The sequence below is a fragment of the Lacerta agilis genome, chromosome 10 (assembly GCF_009819535.1).
Source record: "Lacerta agilis isolate rLacAgi1 chromosome 10, rLacAgi1.pri, whole genome shotgun sequence".
NCBI lineage: Eukaryota > Metazoa > Chordata > Lepidosauria > Squamata > Lacertidae > Lacerta > Lacerta agilis.
The window spans coordinates 40882537-40902452 of NC_046321.1; the positions used below are offsets into that span (position 1 = coordinate 40882537).

At 43.5% G+C, this 19916-nt stretch overlaps 1 protein-coding gene across 1 annotated transcript; it reads right to left on the minus strand.

The window, feature by feature from the left end:
* Positions 1–2646: 2646 nt before the first annotated feature.
* LOC117054360 (glioma pathogenesis-related protein 1-like) lies at positions 2647–17106 on the minus strand. Its single transcript, XM_033163101.1, has 6 exons — positions 16906–17106; positions 11765–12022; positions 4897–5000; positions 3972–4057; positions 2958–2990; positions 2647–2859 (listed from the first exon to the last, which is right to left on the minus strand). The coding sequence occupies exons 1-6, from the start codon at positions 17089–17091 to the stop codon at positions 2696–2698; spliced, it is 831 nt and encodes a 276-aa protein (XP_033018992.1). The 5' UTR covers positions 17092–17106; the 3' UTR covers positions 2647–2695.
* Between the last annotated feature and the right edge of the window lie 2810 nt (positions 17107–19916).

A 19916-nucleotide genomic window follows, 5' to 3' on the forward strand; every position in this document is an offset into this window, starting at 1 on the left:
TGTCAGTCATTTTGTCAGTACTAGGACTGCATGCAACCCTTTAGTAAAGGTAAAGGGAACCCTGACCGTTAGGTCCCGCCGCAGACGACTCTGGGGTTACGGCGCTTATTTCGCTTTACTGGCCGAGGAAGCAGGCGTTTGTCCGCAGCTAGCTTCCAGGTCATGTGGCCAGCATGACAAAGCCGCTTCTGGCACACCAGAGCAGTGCACGGAAACACCATTTACCTTCCCGCCGGAGCAGTACCTATTTATCTACTTGCACTGCATGCTTTCGAACTGCTAGGTTGGCAGGAGCAGGGACAGAGCAACGGGAGCTCACCCCGTCACGGGGATTCGAACCGCCGACCTTCTGATCTGTGATGAGACAGGAGGGAGCAGAAGGCAATTCCGAGGGGCCTTCCAGCAATAACTTAACACAGGAATGCTGCCAGCAGTTGCCTGCAGGGTGATCCAAGAGCATTCCAAACCCCTAAGCCTACCCCCCGGGGCACTCACCCCAATTATAGACATTTTTGTCCCGTGGTAACTACATTTATTCAGTGTGGGCTTGCACTGGCCACTGTGTCAGCACTAGGAAAAGCTGTTCCTGTATTTGATGTGTGTTCTTCAGCTGAAGGCTCCTGAGTTCAGCGCCTTGAACCAGCATACGAAGTACAGTAAGCAGGAGACACTGCTCAGCAGGCTAGGGAAACACATGTATACCAGGCTTATCTACTCTGCAGGCTTCCTACTACCTATCAGTTGCAGGGGTTGATGGTGTACATTTTTGTTTCTTTCTGCACATGAAGAGTCTTCTGCACATGCAGGGGCTCACTTGATTAACCCATGCAGATTTTACTGTTCAAGCCCTGGGTTGCTTCCACACTTTGGTTCTAAGGTATTGCCTTATCACAATTAACTGGAAATTGAATTAAAACAGTACACTAATTAACACAACAATGCACTCTTCCATAGACAAATTTTTCTTACGATGTTTACTTACAAGTAGAATCCCATTAAGCAAAGAGCTGTGGCAACTTCAATTTAAAGTATATGGTTTAAAAATGTAGCCACCATATTTTTCGCTCCATAGGACGCACTGGACCATAGGGCGCACCTCATTTTTAGAGGAGGAAACAAGGAAAAAAATATTTTTCTGGTTTTCCTCCTCTAAAAGCCCTGTTTTTTTGAGGATCAGCTAAAGGTTTTGCAGCTTTTTTGCAAAGGGAAAAGCCCTGGGTTTTTTTTGAGGATCAGCTAAAAGTTTTGCTGCTTTTTTTTGCAAAGGGGGAAAAGCAAATCTCCTTTTGCAAAGGGGGGAAAGCAAAGAGGAAAATTTTTATGGGGTTCAACTCACATTTCAGAAAAATCTTAAGGAAAGGGAGCAGTTTCTACTGTTTCCAGACAGATAATCTAATCAGCCAGTCACATGTCCTGGGGAAACAAACAACCTCCCTCTGCAGCACTTTCAACAAAGGAGGGCGGGGCTGAAAGGGAGCCGGGACTCTTATCTCTCTCCCGATCTCTTGCTGATCAGCTGCTGAGCGGGGTCCTTTCAACACCCCCTTTTCTCTTTGTAAAATAAAAAGCACAATCTACTTTTGGCCCCTGGGCAATTTAGCTCCAGGGACCACCATTCGCTCCATAAGACGCACAGGTATTTTCCCTTACTTTCTAGGAGAAAAAAGTGCGTCTTATGGAGCGAAAAATACGGTAGTTTTATAGTTTCCTGTTCATCCCTGCAGATGAATAGCCTGTTAACTACCCTTTGAATAACCACTTTGAATTGCCCAGTAGGAGTTTCTGGGACACTTCTGTGCATGCGTGGGAATCCTCTATAGCCATATCTTGGAAGTTGAATGGAATCCGTTCCGGAAATCCGTTCAACTTCGAAAACGTTCGCAAACCAAACTGTGGCTTCTGATTGGCTGCAGGAAGCTCCTGCAGCCAATCAGAAGCCATGGAAGCCCCATGAGCCGTTGGGGTTCCAAAAGAATATTTGTAAACCGGAACAATCACTTCTGGATTTGCAGTGTTTGGAATCTAAAATGTACACCAGCCAAGGCTGATGGAGTGAGGATTAGTAACCAAGTTCCTGTTTTCATTTATGTTGAAAACAATGTGAGCAAAGCAGTAAAGAAAGTCTTCTCTACACAATCTAACATTGGAGCAATTCAAGGAGTTGATCCACAGGGTAATCAACAGGTAGCTTATAATTAATATCCCAGCTAGAAACAAAAAGTAGCAATAAAGTGGGCTGAATTTTTAAAGAAGTGTTTAATTTAAAGGCACAATACTTCAGAAAAACCCTTGTGGTGTTTTGTGTGCCCATAACAGACATACTGCTGTTAAAATTACATGAAGAAAAAAAATCTGCAAAAAACTTTGGAGGATAACATGAAAAGAACTGTACTGCTCTAGAAAAAGTGAGCAATGAAAGAATGGCAATTCCAGAGACAGGTTTCTACGGATCAGTAAAACCCATAATATTGCACACTGACACACACACAATATTAGTACCGGTATTCATTTTTCTGCGTTTAAAACTATCCCCAAGTCATTAAAATGAAACAATAAACTTTTAATAATTTTATTAAATTGAAAATATCATCTAAAACAATGTAATTAAACGAATCAATTTTTAAAAACATAAAAATCCATGTAAATATGAGTTGATTCTTAGATATTAAGGATAATGTTTTGTGTTATATGCATCTCATACAGTTTCTGTTTGTAGCATTAAATCTGGATAACGTTTCTGTAAACAGTAAACAACTACAAATGCTAGAAGTGTTAGTGATGGCCTTAAAACTGCAAGTACAATACAGGAGTCATCACATATAAGTCGGTGTTCCCATGGAGGATACCATCGTGAATAGCCTATTTAAAAACAAACAAACAAACAAACATATTTTTACTAGGCAAGAATGCCATTTTAAATGTAAACTCGAGCTTTTTAATTTAATTGTAATACATACGCTTGATGTATATTTTGTCACGACTTGAATTTCCTGCAAAAGGAGAAAAGTAGCATTATAACTAGTGGAGAAACTGGTTTCCACAATATTAATATATTATCAATGGGTTTTACTTGTTTTCAATCAGAGTGTGGCAGGTAACTCATAGCATTTCTACAGAATTCCAGCATCCAGAATGTGCAATCATCGGTGTATGACACAATCATTTATTTGGTAAAAATCAACTCATCTCCAAACTCTTGAACTTTAAGTAGCCATGAATTAACAAACAAGTCAGGATACAGCCTGAAAGCATCTCCATAGATTATGAGTTGTGTAAGCAAATTTGTGGTAGTGCAATGCCTGTGATTGCATTGTCTGACACCATTGTCACACTACTGTAGACAAGGATGTAAAATTGTTGGAACCTTGAAGCTGGATTTTGTACAACTGTGTAGCACAATTCTATCATTATGATAGGAGGTGTAAAGATACATGGATTTTTTTTGGCGGGGGTGGGAACTCTCCCCTTTGAGTTCTTCCTAGCAGAATCCAAGGCATGCAGCAGGCTTTGGAATAGTGCAGCACTTTACTTTTTCACAGTGTTGTGAAATTGCAGCCATTTACTACAATGTATTTAAAAGATTGGGTTTCCTTCCAAGTCTTGCAGATTGCTTGCTTTGACAACCAAACCTGCCTTGCTCTGAGTTCCATGACTTGAACAGAAACATATATGTATGTGTGTGCATACATACACATACACACACATACACATGCATGCATATTTTGTTGTTGTTCAGTCGTTCAGTCGTGTCCGACTCTTCGTGACCCCATGGACCAGAGCACGCCAGGCACGCCTATCCTTCACTGCCTCTCGCAGTTTGGCCAAACTCATGTTAGTAGCTTCATGCATGCATATACATACATATATACACACAAGAGAAGCTCGTATTTCTTTGAAGTTAATAGAAATATATATATATGTGCGTGAGAAAGCCTTTCATGAATGTTCATTTTACTCAGATCTGTACTTACTACAGAGATAGTCTTGACAAGTGTCTCCTTCTGGGCATGCGCTACAGGGCTGTCCTGTTTTATAAGGTCTTGAAGGGTAGGTGTCACTAAAGAGCATAATTTTCAGAATAAGGTACTTAATTCACAAGCTAAACTGAAGAGTGAAGGACAAGCTATTCTGAATATAATAATTATTTAGTAATAACAAATGAACTGCCTATGCGTTGAGGCATCGACTAAAAAAAATTAGGTTATACAGTGGAGTTTCCCGAGTTAGAATAGTTGAACAGTCCTATGTTGTGGATTAGATATAGATTGTGACATATACACAATTAATAAGTCAGTGAAGAGAACATTTAGGACTGCCAAATGTGACCTTTAAAGTTACAGCAAACAGGCCAACCACTGCACTGCAGCCTTGATCAGTTCAGTAATGACTACATGAACTCCAACCCTTATGAGTAATTGATTATGTGAGGAGTCTTCAATATGAACTTCTATGAGCCTCTTTATTTGTTTATATATATTTTTTGCAGGGCAATACTTTTAAGAAGCCATCACCTGATTTAAAATTAAATTTGAATTAAGTGCGAGACAAATAATGTGAACATTTAATTCTATGTACTTCAGAAACACTTACCGGTATTTGCTTAATATCTACCAGCACTCATTTATGAAAAAAAATTGGGCAATTACAGCCAAATCCTATACATGTCTATGCAGAAGTGAGCCCTACTGGGTCAAATAAAACTTATTCTCAGCTATCTATTTATAGGACTGCCTCCTTAAATTTTTACAGTACTTAAGCTAAATAAAATGTCAGTCTTAGAAAATTTACACAGCCACTTTGTGCATGATGTCAATGAAAAAATCACCTAAAATCCTACACTTCTTAGGTCACTGGCTGTTGTTTATCTCTTATTCTCTTAAACATTTGTTAACTTACGTTGGACCATAATTGCAAACGAAATATTCAGTATTTCTATGTCGATCAAGTCTACGACAGAAAACAACAGCACAGCCAACCTTATAAGTAGAAGCCCGAACAACCTGGGGGGAGGGAAGCAGATTTTATTTTTAAAAGAAAGATACAATTTGTGTTAATAGTTACCAAGTCCAGGTATTTAGGCTTTAGAGATTTAGTACAAATCTTCCCGTTTTCAGAGCAAAGAACTGAATGGTTTTTGTCTTTGGGGTCAGGATGTGGCAGAAGTGCCTGTGCTGGTGGAAAGGAACTTCAGTTAGGCTACACCAGGGGTCCCCAAACTAAGGCCCGGGGGCTGGATGTGGCCCAATCGCCTTCTAAATCCGGCCCGCAGATGGTCCGGGAATCAGCTTGTTTTTACATGAGTAGAATGTGTCCTTTTATTTAAAATGCATCTCTGGGTTATTTGTGGGGCCTGCCTGGTGTTTTTACATGAATAGAATGTGTCATTTTATTTAAAATGCATCTCTGGGTTATTTGTGGGGCATAGGAATTGTTCAATGTTTTTTTCCCCAAAATATAGTCCGGCCCCCCACAAGTTCTGATGGACAGTGGACCGGCCCCCTGCTGAAAACGTTTGCTGACCCCTGGGCTACACCAACATCCTGCAGTGGATCAGCCTTCACCAGCTGAACCTTATCAGCCTATCTGTGTCCTAAAAGTTACATATCTGACTACACAGGGGTATTATTGGTGATCTTCAATTTAGGGATTGTTATCTGCCACAGAGGCTGCTACAAGGTATCTCCACTCACTTAATTACTGGTATTTGGTGGAATTAGTGAAGTCAGCTGATTCCCAATTTGGGTTAATACGGAGTAATATTTATTTATTTACACTGCCAAAATTGCAGTCAATAAGTAATACTGTGTTGTGGTTTGAAGCACCAACAAAAGTTACAGAATAAAAAGATCATGGGCCTAGCCAAGGGGTGGGTGGGCAGCTGGCCCCCCATCAAGTAAAACAATAGAAATACTTTACTAACTGACCAATCACGTCAGTTGCGCCCCCCTCCCCCCAAAAATTCCTGCCTACGCCCATGAAAAATATTGTGTTATCATAAGATTATACTCGGGCTGTCTAAATCCATATTCCCTTGACCAACAGATTATACTTGGTTATCCTTCTATTATACAGACTAGGGTTGCCATACGTCCACAATTTCCCAGACATTGCCGGGATTCAGCTGTCGGAAACAGCGTCTGGGTGCAAAATGCTTTAATGTCTGGGAAAATCTGGACATATGGCCACCCATGTTGGAAGTGTAAATTTTGGCGAATTTCCTTAAAAATAGCTCAAAAACTACATCTTCTAGATCTTGCAAAAAAAAAAAAAAAAAGCTCAACAGCTTTGGGCAAAACTAAAAACAAAACCAAAAGCTTGGTCTGGACCATACAAAGACAGGATATCAAGATCCCCTCTCCTCCCCTCTCCCTAGGCCACACTACTAAACCCTGCTCCACTCCCTCCTCTAGCGCTTTTGCCAGGCTTAAATGTGTTTGTGAACTTTAATAATGTTTTGCTTGCCACGACTGAGGGGGAGATATGGGAGTGCACAAATCTCAGATGTTTGTGTGGCTGGAATGTGGTTTATTGTATGAAGGTAAAATTCATACCCTTTGCTCTGCCCATTTTTGCCTCTGGTCCCACCCAGCACTGGTGTGCAGTATGTAGCATCCAGAATGTGGGCCTTAGGCTGAAAAAGATTCTTCACCCCACCTCAAGAGGCAGTAACCAAGACAAATAAAACAACAAAACACAGGTAAGATGCAAGGGTACAGTGAAGAGAATACAAGGCAGAAAATAGGTACAATTAGACATTTCTGTTTTCAGGGAGAAGTTTGCGGGCCAAGGATTGTGGAGCAGTCTCCATAGGGAAGACTGAACGAAATGGTATTTTAAAGACTAGGTTTCCTGAAGAGAGAGGGTTCCTGAGAGACAAAGGATTAAGATTGAAGATGAAGCAGGACAGAATATATATGGCATGCCAATAGGCACAGGTACTGAGTTACAGCAGAAAGAACAGGTTTCTGCCTGACTGGGAGGTCTCAGGAGTGCCTTGAGCCAATCAAAACAAGGTGCTCAGTTGACCAGAGGTAACTGACTTGTACTAAATGTTACTGACAAGTTGATTTCCCCCTGCCAGAAAAAAAAGCTGGCAACCTTGAAACCAATGCTGTTTGTAAGATATAATCTCTGGCTATTTGTGAAAAATATTTCCCTGAAGTAGCTATGCCAGGATGGAGATTTTTATTGTTCAATATTTTATTGAGCCATTTCTCTTAGATATGAATGAACCTGATGCTGAGCTATGTTTCTCATTTTCTGTTCAGCACTAATTTTCCTTCTTGCCTTCCTTCTTTCTTTCTTTCTTTCCTTCCTTCGAGATCCTTTCTCCCCACATTGGCTTCCCCTTTACAATAAACCTAATTCACAGGGTTGTTGTGAGGACAGAACCATGTATGCCACCCTCCGTTCCTTGGAGGAAAAGTGGTACCTAAACATAACAACAAATAAAGGATCTGCAATATTTTACCCAATCTGGTGGAGAAAAGATTCTGCTGCAAGGAGCATAGCTTCATCCAAAATGGGCTCTTGCTCCCCTCTCCTCCCAGAAGTGCTCATTGGTTCTACAAGCAGAGGATGTTAAGGCACCAGCTGTTTGGACCTTCTCAGAAAGGCCAGTATGAAGAGTGCGAGCAAAGCGGAACAAAATGCCGAAATCCATGGCTGCCTACACAGCATACATCTGTGGCACATTTAAAGCATGTAGCTTCCCCAGAAGAACTCTGGGAACTGTAGTTTACCTCTCACAGAGTTACAATTCCTGGAACCCTTAACCAACAACAGTTCCCAGGATCCTCTGCAGGGGGTGAGAGCCAGTGACAAGTTGATTTTTAAAAATGATGGACCATTTTAGTCAGAAGGAGGCTGATTAATGACCGAATGAAAGTATATGCTTCTCAGAAGTGGCAAATGGTGCAGGCACATAATTATGCGTTCCTCTCCATCCCATGTGTATTGCTTGAAAGCAGCAAGCTTAAACCAAGCTATGCTTCTTCTGTCCTGAGAGCCAGTGTGGTGTAGTGGTTAAGAGCAGTAGACTCGTAATCTGGGGAACCGGGTTCGTGTCTCCACTCCTCCACATGCAGCTGCTGGGTGACCTTGGGCTAGTCACACTTCTTTGAAGTCTCTCAGCCCCACTCACCTCACAGAGTGTTTGTTGTGGGGGAGGAAGGGAAAGGAGAATGTTAGCCGCTTTGAGACTCCTTCGGGGAGTGAAAAGCGGGATATCAAATCCAAACTCTTCTTCTTCTTCTTCTTCTTCTTGTTTGCAAGAATGTACATTACCATTCACCTTTAGAGTGGATCCAACTTGTACAGAATGCTGGCCGAACCAAACCTTGAATATTTGCTGATGGATTAGCCATAAAAGGTGTACAGCATGGATTTAGAAAATATAATAGAAACAGCACATGTCTCATATGCAGCAGAAGGAAGTTCCAATGGATAGGTGACACCACACTAAAGGCCCAATTCCTACATCATATGGAGTGGATCTCCTCATGAGGCGGCATGATCACTGCACTCTCCTGCAGAGTGCAGTGATTGGTTGGGTATATAAGGGATGAGAGAGCATTTTAGGATGTACAGGGCTAACCTTCAATCATCATTCATGCCTTGCAGGTGCAAAGCCTGAGGGATTAAAGCAAACTAATCCTTCCAATACACAAATCAGGTATAGATCCAATCCAACACATTGCTACACCGAAGGCAGGTACTGGCACAGCATAGTGACTCCACGTGTAGCTATCCTATATCTCCTGTCAGCAAGGGTCCTTTGCTGCCGCTTGATGTTGTTTTATTATTTGTTTTAATATTGTATGCTGCTTTGTGTATTCCAACAGAAAAGTGGTACAAAAGCATCATGAACGAATAATTAAATAAATAAATAACTTCCTTGGGTGTCCATCTTAAAAACCCTCCTGTTTCTAGAACAGGGTTTCCTAGATGGAACAAAAGTAGAACAGCAGGGGCTTGGAAAGGGGAAGATCCCAAGTTTTTACAGATATTTCAAGGAGCTTCCAGGATCCTGAGCTATACATCTTGCAATTTCTATACTATTATTAAAGCTATACTTATTGCAATTTATATAATCTCATTAAAATTATATGAGGTGGGCTATGACATGGGGAACTGAAAGGGGCTCTAGTAGGCAAGGTGCTGAAAACCAGGCAGAGAAATATGTGAATGAGAGTTTCTCTTGTGAAAGGTGCCTGATTCTTAGTGATTTCCTCTTCCCCTGTGCCACAGCCCACTCCATTCAGTAGGATTTCTCAACCAACTTTGGTAGAGGTTTTTCACGTGGCAAAGGGTGCAAAGGGGATGGGAAAGTCCCATTCTACCTCTTCTCTTCAGGTAGTGCTTCTTTGGATGACGATGTTGATGATTTAAATTTGTGTACTGCCCTTCATCGGAAGATAACAGGGTGGTTCACAAGATAAAAATACAAAATGATAACACAAAATATACCATAAAACCAAAACCAGAACCCCCACGCCCACAAACACATTTAAAACTCCATAGAATATTAATCAGCCAAAGGCCTGGTTACAGAGAAACATTTTTGCCTGGCGCCTAGAGATATGCAAAGAAGGTGCCAGCCGAGCCTTCCTGGAAAGAGCATTCCATAAATGGGGAGCCAATGCAGAAAAGGCCTGTTTACATGTTGCCACCCTCCAGACCTCTTGTGGATGAGGCACATGAAGAAGAGCTTCAGATGATGACCACGGGGTCCTGGTTGATTCAAATGGGGAGAGGTGATCCCTGAGGTATTGGGATCCTGACATCATGACATTAGTTATAAATTCAATATCCAATGTCATTTATAACTAAATGGATATTATTGTGATAGCCTCCAGATGATTACTTTTTAAAGTATGATATAGACTTCTGGCGAGGGCGCCATTGTCGGCGGTTGGGAGCTGTCTCGGCTTCGAGACAGCTCCGGTTTTCCCGGGGGCCAGGAGTCCCGCAACCGCGCAGCGGGCTCCGGTAAGGTGCGGGAGGGGCGTCCCGCGGTCTGGGCACTCCGGCGGCCCACATTGCGCCGTCCCATTCTCGGGCTTCCCTTGTAAAAGGGAGGCTCGAGTGAATGGGTAACGGTGCGGGGCTGTGGAGGCTGACCCCAACCGGGAAAACAAAGCGGCGGCCCCCGCCAACATTTAAGCGCCCCGTTCTTCTTCATTTGGACTAGAAACAAGAAGAAACCCGTAAGCTGTAAGTACGGAGTTCAATTGGAAGTAAAAATCAGTTTAATTGGCTTTAGGGGAGAAACGCTAAAGAGGAAGTCCGTTTCTCTCCCTTGCGACAAGAGAACAGTAACATCGGCTCTGGCTGTTGCTACTTTCGGCTGATACGTTTTTGTTGACTCTGCATTTGATCTATTAAGAAACCCCTGTCAGGGGTGGACTGAGAATTTTGAGGTATTTCCTCTGAGAGACTGTGGATTATAAGGTGAAAATTTTTTGCACTCTGATCAGGGGGAAATGGCGGCTGTAATTTGAGATTTGAAGATGGAAAAGTACTGAACTTTGTTATTTCCTGCCTACTTCTGCCCTTTTTGGTTTCGTTTCTACGATGCCTCCAGACCCAGCAATGACTTTAGGACAAAGGAAAATTCTTCTGAAACTAGAACTTTTGCAACAGAATGTCACTGAAAGATTCTCTGAGATTGGAACTGCTTTTAAGAACTTTGCTAAGGAACTCAAAGAAACAATTAGAGAGCGATGCTCAGGGATTTTATCTGAAATAGAGAAGATGCAACTCCAAAAAGAAGAAAAGTCCTGTCGACGTGAGAGGTCCGGGACTGGTTATTGTGACGTTATAACGGCTTTCTGGGGTGGGAGCCCAGAAATGCAGGAACAACAATTCTGGAAATTACAATTACAATCTGACTTGAAGACTGAAGTGGAGATGCTTGGTGGTGATGTATTACTTCCTTTGAAGAGTTCAGCAAAGATGCTTTGGGACAATGTGTTGGTTTTTGGATATCAAGGAAAAGATGACATTCTGGATTATGGATTGGGAAAAGTTTGGGGGGGGGAAGTCTGGTGGGTGACTGTGATGGGAGGAGAGAAAATGGCAAGAAGGGGGGGTAGGGTGAAAGAATATATATGATTAATCAGGAAGGCTTATCACGGTACCCCGACGTCAGAGAGTAAAAATTGATCTGGAATAGAGAAGAAATACTTAGGCTTTTTATGATATTGTATTGATTTAATATTTTATAAGGTATGAATTAGAAGTAATAAGAGCAGCAGTTTTATGGAACTAAGAGAAAGAAAAGGTTATAAGAAGTTAAGATTTGCAATATGATGTGGTATTTTTTATTTAGAAGTTAAATGACATAAGATGTTGAGACGAAGAATAAGAATGATGGTGAATGAATAGTTAAAATAATTAGAAAAGTTACTAAAGTAAATTAGAACTGAACACAGGAGAGAGAACGGGGGAAGTCCCCCCAATAAGATTTGGAATAAGATTATAATTAATAGTTGGTGTGTTCCTGTGTGTAAGGTATGTATTTGTTTTCTTTTCTTTTGTTGATGTTGTTTGTAGTATTTGTTTTTTCTTTGAATGATTGTTATTATTTGTTGTTTCTTTGTTGTATTTGTCCTTTTTGATGTGGAAAACCAATAAATTTTTGTTAAAAAATAAATAAAGTATGATATAGCACCATTATAACAGTCACTTCATGTACTTGCTGTCTTAAGTGATCAATGTTTCTTGATGTTTTAAGACTATCTTAACTGAGAACAGAAGTTACCTGTTTATACCGTCTGCATACTTGGGAACACGAATTGTCCTGGTAATCATAGAAATCTTTATCTGAGTACCATGAATAGATGGCATTAGAAGAATTAAATGGCACTCTGCGGGCATGTCCAAACCATATATTTTCTCCCACAGGATGAAGATTAGGATCAGGGTGGCCAGCTCCTTTTATCTTCGTAAAATGGTTATGTTGAAAAATACATTTCTGTCCCCATGCTCTAGCAGTTCTAGCTAAAGCTAGATCCCATGTCTGCAGGATACAAGAAATATATAATGCATTTTTAAATCATATTTTCATTAGCTAACTCCTACTAGTGACTATAAATATTATTATTATTATTATTATTATTATTATTATTATTATTATTATTATTATTATACCCCACCCATCTGGCTAGGTTTCCACATCCACATTTCAACAGAATTGCAAACGTAATTCAAATATTTATTTGGATCAAGCACTTAAGCAGCACAATCTTATACTGTACATATGCCAAGACAAGTAGGTATAGATTGCAGTCTAAGTTGGTTTCATCCTGAAACTTGGCATTATCTAGTCAACAGTATCATAGCAACCCAGGCACTTATGCATATTAATTTAGGACAGGGCTAATTAGGTCCTCCAGGCCTCCCCATTTGACCAGCCAAAACCAGCTAAGCCATGCTCATTTATGGCATTTATATATAGGCAGGGAAAGTTGCACCTGAACTAAAAAACCATTTGCACTTACCACTCATCAGCAGGACCTACAAATCTCTTTGCAAGGCACTCTGAAGCTCTGATGATCAGCTGATTATCATTGCTTGAAGTGAGCCCTAACAGCCAAAGCCCCAATGGAATTTGCTAGACTAGAGCTGCACTACATGAGAGTTACATTTTCAAGAGCTTAACTTTTAAAGATGAAAGTATAGTATTAAGGTTTTTTTCTTTCAAAAATATACATCCCACTTATCCCATATTGCCTAACACTAGAGGCTTAAAACAATCATCCATAAAAATAACACAATGAAAAATAAAACAAAGCAGCAGAAAAATTACTAAAAAGAACAGTAGGTCTCAGCCAGCCTTCCTGGAAAAACACTGTCCATCAGCACAATCTACTCAAAAGTACAGTAATACCTCTGGTTGCGAACCATCCTCCTTGTGAACTCTTTAGGTTATGAGCTTCGCTAACCCAGAAGTATCTGCTCCCAGAAGCAAACTTTGCCCTGGGATGCAAGTGGAAATCACGCGCCAGAGGCACGCGCACAGCAGAAGGCCCCATTTGCGAAAGCACGCCTCAGGATAAGAACTGTTTCCGGTTACTAATGGACCTCCGGAACAAATTAAGTTTGTAACAGGAGGTACCACTGTATATCCTACAATGGAAGGCGCACTCTTCCATTATATCCCGAGACAGACAGATGCCAATCAACTCCCAGGTAAGTGGGTTTAGAAATGCAGCCTCAACAAGCTAGCAAAATGTAAAAAGTGATGAGACCAGACAGGTTTCTCTGAGGACAGTTGAAAGGCCTGAAACAACTGGCGCCTGCTTCTTGTATTCACTATACAGTGTTATTAGAACATTATGTAACATTATGCAAGAATTAATATTTGAATCTGCTTATTTTCTTATTCCTTCTCCATTCTCCGCCCCCCTTATGAATCATAACTATTAGATTTAATGCTCTGTAAACCACCTTGAGTATATTGCTCCAAAGGCAGCATGTAGTAAAGGAAGCAGTACCCTAGAGATTATTCCACTGACAGGAGTTCTGAAAGTGGCTTGCTTCAAAGTAATAGATGTTTATAAATAGATATTACCTGTTTTGAAATGCATAAAAGATACAGAATTTCAAAAGCCCTAAACTGTCTAGAACCAGGATACCTGCCTAGTCCCTAGAACTGCAGTGGCAGCCGATAACTACTTGGCTATTTTCAAGATCTTGTTACTAACATATAAAGTCCTGAACAGCTTTGGACCAAGTTTCCTTAAAGATCATTTGCCCCTATACTGTATATGACCTGTAAGTTCACTTAGATGATCTGGAGAAATTTTATTCTTGGCAATGCACCCAACAGACATTTTCCATCATTGCCCTTACACTCTCTGGAACAGGGGTTGGCAAGGTTTACCGACCATCGGCCGGATCACTCCCACGGAGACGTCTGTGGGCGGACTGGCGCAGCATGATGCCAGAAATCGTGCCTGCGCATGTCTGCGGCACTGGAAATCGCTTCTGCGTATGCCCAGATGCCAAAAATCACTTCTGCGCAGTAGGGATTTTTGGTATCTGCGCATGCGCAGACGCCATTTCCGGCACTACTCAGTGAGTCCCCGCGCTGCGCTGGTTTAGTGCAGCGCACAGGGGACTTGCCAAGCAGGCGGCTCAGTTTGGGGGCGGTTTGGGGTTGGTAAAATGGTCTTCATGGGCTGCATCTGGCCCATGGGCCGCACATTGCCGACCGCTGCTCTGGAATGTCTTTCCTTCTGCCATCATATATGAAGCGTAATCTTGCATCCTGTTACTACTGAATTACTGTTTTTATGATACTGTTTTTATGTCGTATTTCTGTATACAGTTGGGAGAGTTTAAAATATTAAAGTGATTTATAAATGCCATAAAATAAACAAGCAGAGGACAAAATAATTAGGTGGTTGCCTGCTACCTTTTCCTTCTAAATTTAATGTATTTTGGATTGTATTTTTACTATTTGATGAATTTGGGTTTGCTTTGATTTTACTGTATGGAACAGATTTGTAGTCATATTGTAGCCATTTGGCGGAATGGCAGGATATACATTTTTAATAGCCTTTTTAGCTTTTGAAACAACTCCCTAGTTCCAATATCCTACAATTAAAGGGAAGTCTAAATACACGTATTACTGAACTACACTTTACACTTACAACTGCCTCTACTGTATTTCTCTCTCCTACCTTTGTTGTTTCTTTTGTGTGTGTTTTCAGATTGTAAGCCCCTTGGGTAGAGACCTGCCACCTCATGTTTTAGATGAGCGTTCCAAACTGTGTGTCACAACATATTAAGTGTGTCAGCTGCAGTGTATAGGTACAGTGGTACCTTGGGTTACAGATGCTTCAGGTTACAGACTCTGCTAACCCAGAAATAGTACCCTGGGTTAAGAACTTTGCTTCAGGATGAGAACAGAAATCGGGCAGCAGCGGCACGGGAGGCCCCATTAGCTAAAGGGGTGCTTCAGGTTAAGAATGATTTCAGGTTAAGAACGGAACTCCGGAACGAATTAAGTACGTAACCAGAGGTACCACTGTATGTTGCACAAATGTTCACCATGCTCCTCCCGGGGCTGGAAAGGGTTTAGTAGTTTAACTTCTGGTTTGCTAATTGAACTGAATTACTGTGTGATGAAATAATGCATGTCTAAAAAGTGTGTCACCAAATGAAAAGTTTGTTTTAGATGGTGCTATAATAATAATTGCTATTATTTATTAGCAATGCACTATGATTATTTTAAAATATATCAGCAAAATAACACATTTGCCATAGTAACTGAAGTGTAATCTATTCTCAGCAAATAATACCTACTTTCTCCTTTATCATAAATGGAAGGTGAATATTTGTACAGTAGTTGCTTTTGAAGGTCCTGCAGGACATAAGCTAGTTCCTATATTGCAGCGGTTTGGAGTAGTTGACCCTTCGGGTCCCTTCTAACTCTACAATTCTAAACACCCATAAGATGTTGTACAAAGGTGCAGATTTACATAGGCGTGGGGGCATGCTTTTCCTGAATGCAGCAGAGGCGGACTTTCACCCAGTGTAACTTGGGTGTGATTTGTTACTGTTTGCCAATATAGCTATCCCACAGAAGGTACCACACATTCTTGGCTCAGCTTCGCTATTAAAAGTGTGTCAAACCTCAGTCTCGGCTTAACTGGTTGGCATTCATCTGTCTCAGGAGACAATGGAGAAGTGAGCTTTTGGGGGTGAGGTCAAACTCTTGCAAGATTGCAGCTTCTGATGTGGCTGTAGCGACTGATGGGGGAAAGACATATTTCATAGCAGCTGGGGCAGATGAAGGCATCCAATTGTGCTGCTGCAGACGGAGATGCACCACAGAGTTTCTTCTCTCTCTGCTCCTCCCAGTGGTCATTTCTCCCCTGGTCATTGCTATGGATACATGACTGAGACTGCCTGTCTCCAGGCACTGCGGTCGTCTGCAAGAGATTCCCGCATGGCAAGGTTGATGCTTCCAGCCTTCATGTCACCTTTGCAGCCATCTTTGTAGCTCAGAGATGGTCTGCCAAGTGGCCTGGTGCCAGAAGCCAGCTCTCCACAGAGCACACCCTTGGGGACCCTGCTATCTTCCATTTTGTGGACACGCCTAGGCCAGCACATTTGTCTAATAGGTTTTAGCGCTGGGATGTTTTCAGTGCCAGGACTAAGCCCTGGAAAATGCAAATGCATACAGACAACAGAAAGCTGTGGCCCTCGAGTTACCTCACAGCTCGCTCTCAGGAAGTTCAGGGGCCTAAGCAAGCCAGTACCTTCCTACTGTAGCTAAAACATAGGTAAAGGTAAAGGGACCCCTGACCATTAGGTCCAGTCGTGTCCGACTCTGGGGTTGTGGCGCTCATCTCACATTACTGGCCGAGGGAGCCGGCGTACAGCTTCCGGGTCATTTGGCCAGCATGACATAGCCGCTTCTGGCAAACCACGCTTTTGGCACACGGAAATGCCATTTTCTTTCCCGCTGGAGCAGTACCTATTTATCTACTTGCACTTCGACGTGCTAGGTGGGCAGGAGCTGGGACCGAGCAACGGGAGCTCATCCCATGGCGGAGCTTCAAACCGCCGACCTTCTGATCAGCAAGCCCTAGGCTCTGTGGTTTAACATACCCGCAGCTAAATTCCGAAATCCACAACAGCCTGCGAATTAGGCACAGTAGCTGCTTCAGAAGGCACGCCGCTGGGTTCAAATGGAAATGAAGCCCAGCAAGAGCATACTTGGATCCCCACCCCCCACCCCACCTTGACCTTCGCATTTTAAAAAGCGGTGCGCAACGCGCTGCAGCGCTTGCCTCGCCCTCCCTCCCTCCCTCCCTCCCTCCCTCCTTCTGCACCCGCCCGTCCGCCCCCTTCCTGCGATTCTGCCGGCCGCATTCCGGGCACACACACCATGTGAAGCATGTCGGCGGCCGGGGGCTGCACTTCGGAGCGAAGCCTATTGTGGATGTCGACGTACTGACCGATAAAGGTCTTGTTGGTAATTCTGGGGTAGGTCAGCGGCCGAAACCTCTTCTTCCCGCGCGCGCCTTCGAGGGCGACGAGCCCAAGCAGCACCCACGGCCACAGCCTCGGCATGGCAGCAGCAGCAGCAGCAGCAGCGCCCTCGCACGTCGGAAGCGCCAGGCCGGCGGGCAGGCTTCTACGCATGCGCGGCGCCGGCTGCTCTCCTTTAACGGTCGGCGCGCAAGATCTGCGGCACGCTTCATCCGAAGTCGATCCCATTGTGTTCTGCGGGGCTTATTTCTAACCAGGTGTGTACAGTACAGGATTTTAGCCTTCCAGGGTTTCTCTCGCGAGCTTTGGCTCAAATCAAGCCCTAGCCTGCCCCCGCTCTCCGCGCGTGTTGGTCTGATGCTGTGTCTGATTCAAAGGGAATTTCTCCTAGAATTGCCTCCTATTCATCGCTGCCGTGCATTGCCGTTCTAGCCGAGTTTAGGCCTACACTTCCGGAGTAAGATGGTGGTCGTTCCAAGTGTCCTGTGGCTCACAGTCTGTTGCTCCTAGCGTCTGAACACTGGTGCAGGATCTAAACCACGGTGTTCCTTCTGTCCGGTAAGCTGCCTTTGAGACCTCATGGTCAGCCCTGGAGGCACTGAAAGCAACGGGCAGAGCGCTCAAGAAACTGAAGTCGATAGCAGAAGCAATGGTGGTGGTGCTGTTGCTTCCCATCGGCTCCACTGGGCCATTTCAAACGCCATTGGGAAGGGGAGAGAAGGAGATGAGTTCATCAATAGCAATGAAGCCCACCAAGAGAGAACTCATGAATGTTACTGGCTTACTGTCACCAGACCAGCCAGAGACTGATTTGAGGAGGGAATTGGTTACATTGAAGGAGGAAGTGGCATTGGAAGATAGTATGGTAGTTCTTTCTGCAATTAGGCATCAGAGCACAGATGGGAACTGTAAGATACATGTTAGTCAATATCATCTCTTGTCTAGATGGGCTTGGCTTTTGTATTGTTCCCCTGATGTACCAGGTAGATAGGGACAGAGGGATGGTGGCAGGCAGGTGGGGGGAGGTATTCCTATTAACAATGACACCACTCTGCTGTCTTTTTCTTTTTACACAATTCCACAATTCCATTCCTTTGACTATTCATTGAGTGTTCACTTTGCTTACAGTGCAATCACAGCCCCCAGATACACCATTTGAGATGGCCCCAGAGTATCTTACACTGACTGAGGGAAAGCCCAGTTGGTGTAAATTAAGTCAGTGTACGTTACATTGGTGTAGATGGCAAAAAAGGGCCATATCAAAGGTGGGGAGTGGTTATGCCAAGTCAGGGAAAGGGCCAAACAAAGTTGTGCTGCTTCCTAACTCCCTGTGTTCACTGGTCTTGTCTACAAAGCTTGATTTAAATACAGTGGTACCTTGGGTTAAGAACTTAATTTGTTCTGGAGGTCCGTTCTTAATCTGAAACTGTTCCTAACCTGAGGTACCACTTTAGCTAATGGGGCTTCCCGCTGCCGCTGCAATTTCTGTTCTCATCCTGAAGCAAAGTTCTTAACCCGAGGTACTATTTCTGAGTTAGCAGAGTCTGTAACCTGAAGCGTCTGTAACCTGATGCATCTGTAACCCAAGGTACCACTGTACACCACCAGGTTTAACTAAATTCACTACAGGAGTAAATACAGTGGTACCTCGGGTTAATAACTTAATTTTTTCTGGAGGTCCGTTCTTAACCTGAAACTGTTCTTAACCTGAAGCACTACTTTAGCTAATGGGACCTCCCGCTGCCACTGCGCCGCAAAAGCACAATTTCTGTTCTTATCCTGCAGCAAAGTTCTTAACCTGAAGTGTTATTTCTGGGTTAGTGGAGTATGTAACCTGAAGCATATGTACCCTGAAGCATATATAACCTGAGGTACCACTGTAGAAGCGTAGAAGATGAAAGTTCACTTTGCCTCCCTGGCCACATACATTCTGGTCAGAAGCAGTTAGGATACAGCTGAACATACACAGGAGATACACTAGCAAATCTACCTAGTAAAGATTGCTCTGTAAAGCTGCAGTTTATACACAATTAAAAGGTAAAGGGACCCCTGACCATTAGGTCCAGTCGTGTCCAACTCTGGGGTTGCGGTGCTCATCTCGCGTTACTGGCCAAGGGAGCTGGTGTGCAGCTTCTGGGTCATGTGGCCAGCATGACAAAGCTGCTTCTGGTGAACCAGAGCAGCGCACGGAAACACCGTTTACCTTCCCGCTGGAGCGGTACCTATTTATCTACTTGCACTTTGACGTGCTTTCGAACTGCTAGGTGGGCAGGAGCTGGGACCGAGCAACGGGAGCTCACCCCTTCGTGGGAATTCGAACCGCCGACCTTCTATTCAGCAAGCCCTAGGCTCTGTGGTTTAACCCACAGCGCCACCTGCGTCCCTTTATACACAATTAGGTAAAGGGACCCCTGACCATTAGGTCCAGTCGTGTCCGACTCTGGGGTCAGTGCTGTCAAGTATCCCGTTTTCCCCGGGAATCTCCCTTATTTCAAGCAGTTTCCCACTGCTATCCCTTATTTTTTATATCCCTTTAATTTCCCGTTTTTTCAAAGGAAGCAGCTCCTCTCCCTCCCCCTGCTGGCCAGGGACTGGGAAGACCTTGCCTCCTTGCAGCCTCAAAGCAAGCGGGAGCCATTTCCCGCGCTTACAGGCGCCGTAGCCCACGGGCAGCGTTTCCAAAATACAGTAAGCCTACTGCGCGCATTCACACCAGTGCCGCCCACTTTTGCTTCTGGCTCCACCCACCACTGCCATGTGACTGTCCCCGGGATAGGTGAGGCTGCTGATCCCTTATTTTCAAATCCGAAACTTGACAGCTATGTCTGGGGTTGCAGCACTCATCTCACGTTACTGGCCGAGGGAGCCGGCGTACAGCTTCCGGGTCATGCGGCAAGCATGACAAA

Coding starts and splice junctions, on each gene's coding strand:
- LOC117054360 (XM_033163101.1), bottom strand. CDS start 17,091: ATGCCGAGGCTGTGGCCGTGGGTGCTGCTTGGGCTCGTCGCCCTCGAA. Junction 12,023..16,905: donor CCGCCGACATGCTTCACATG/GTGTGTGTGCCC, acceptor TGTATCCTGCAG/ACATGGGATCTAGCTTTAGC. Junction 4,058..4,896: donor GTTTGCAATTATGGTCCAAC/GTAAGTTAACAA, acceptor TATGCTCTTTAG/TGACACCTACCCTTCAAGAC.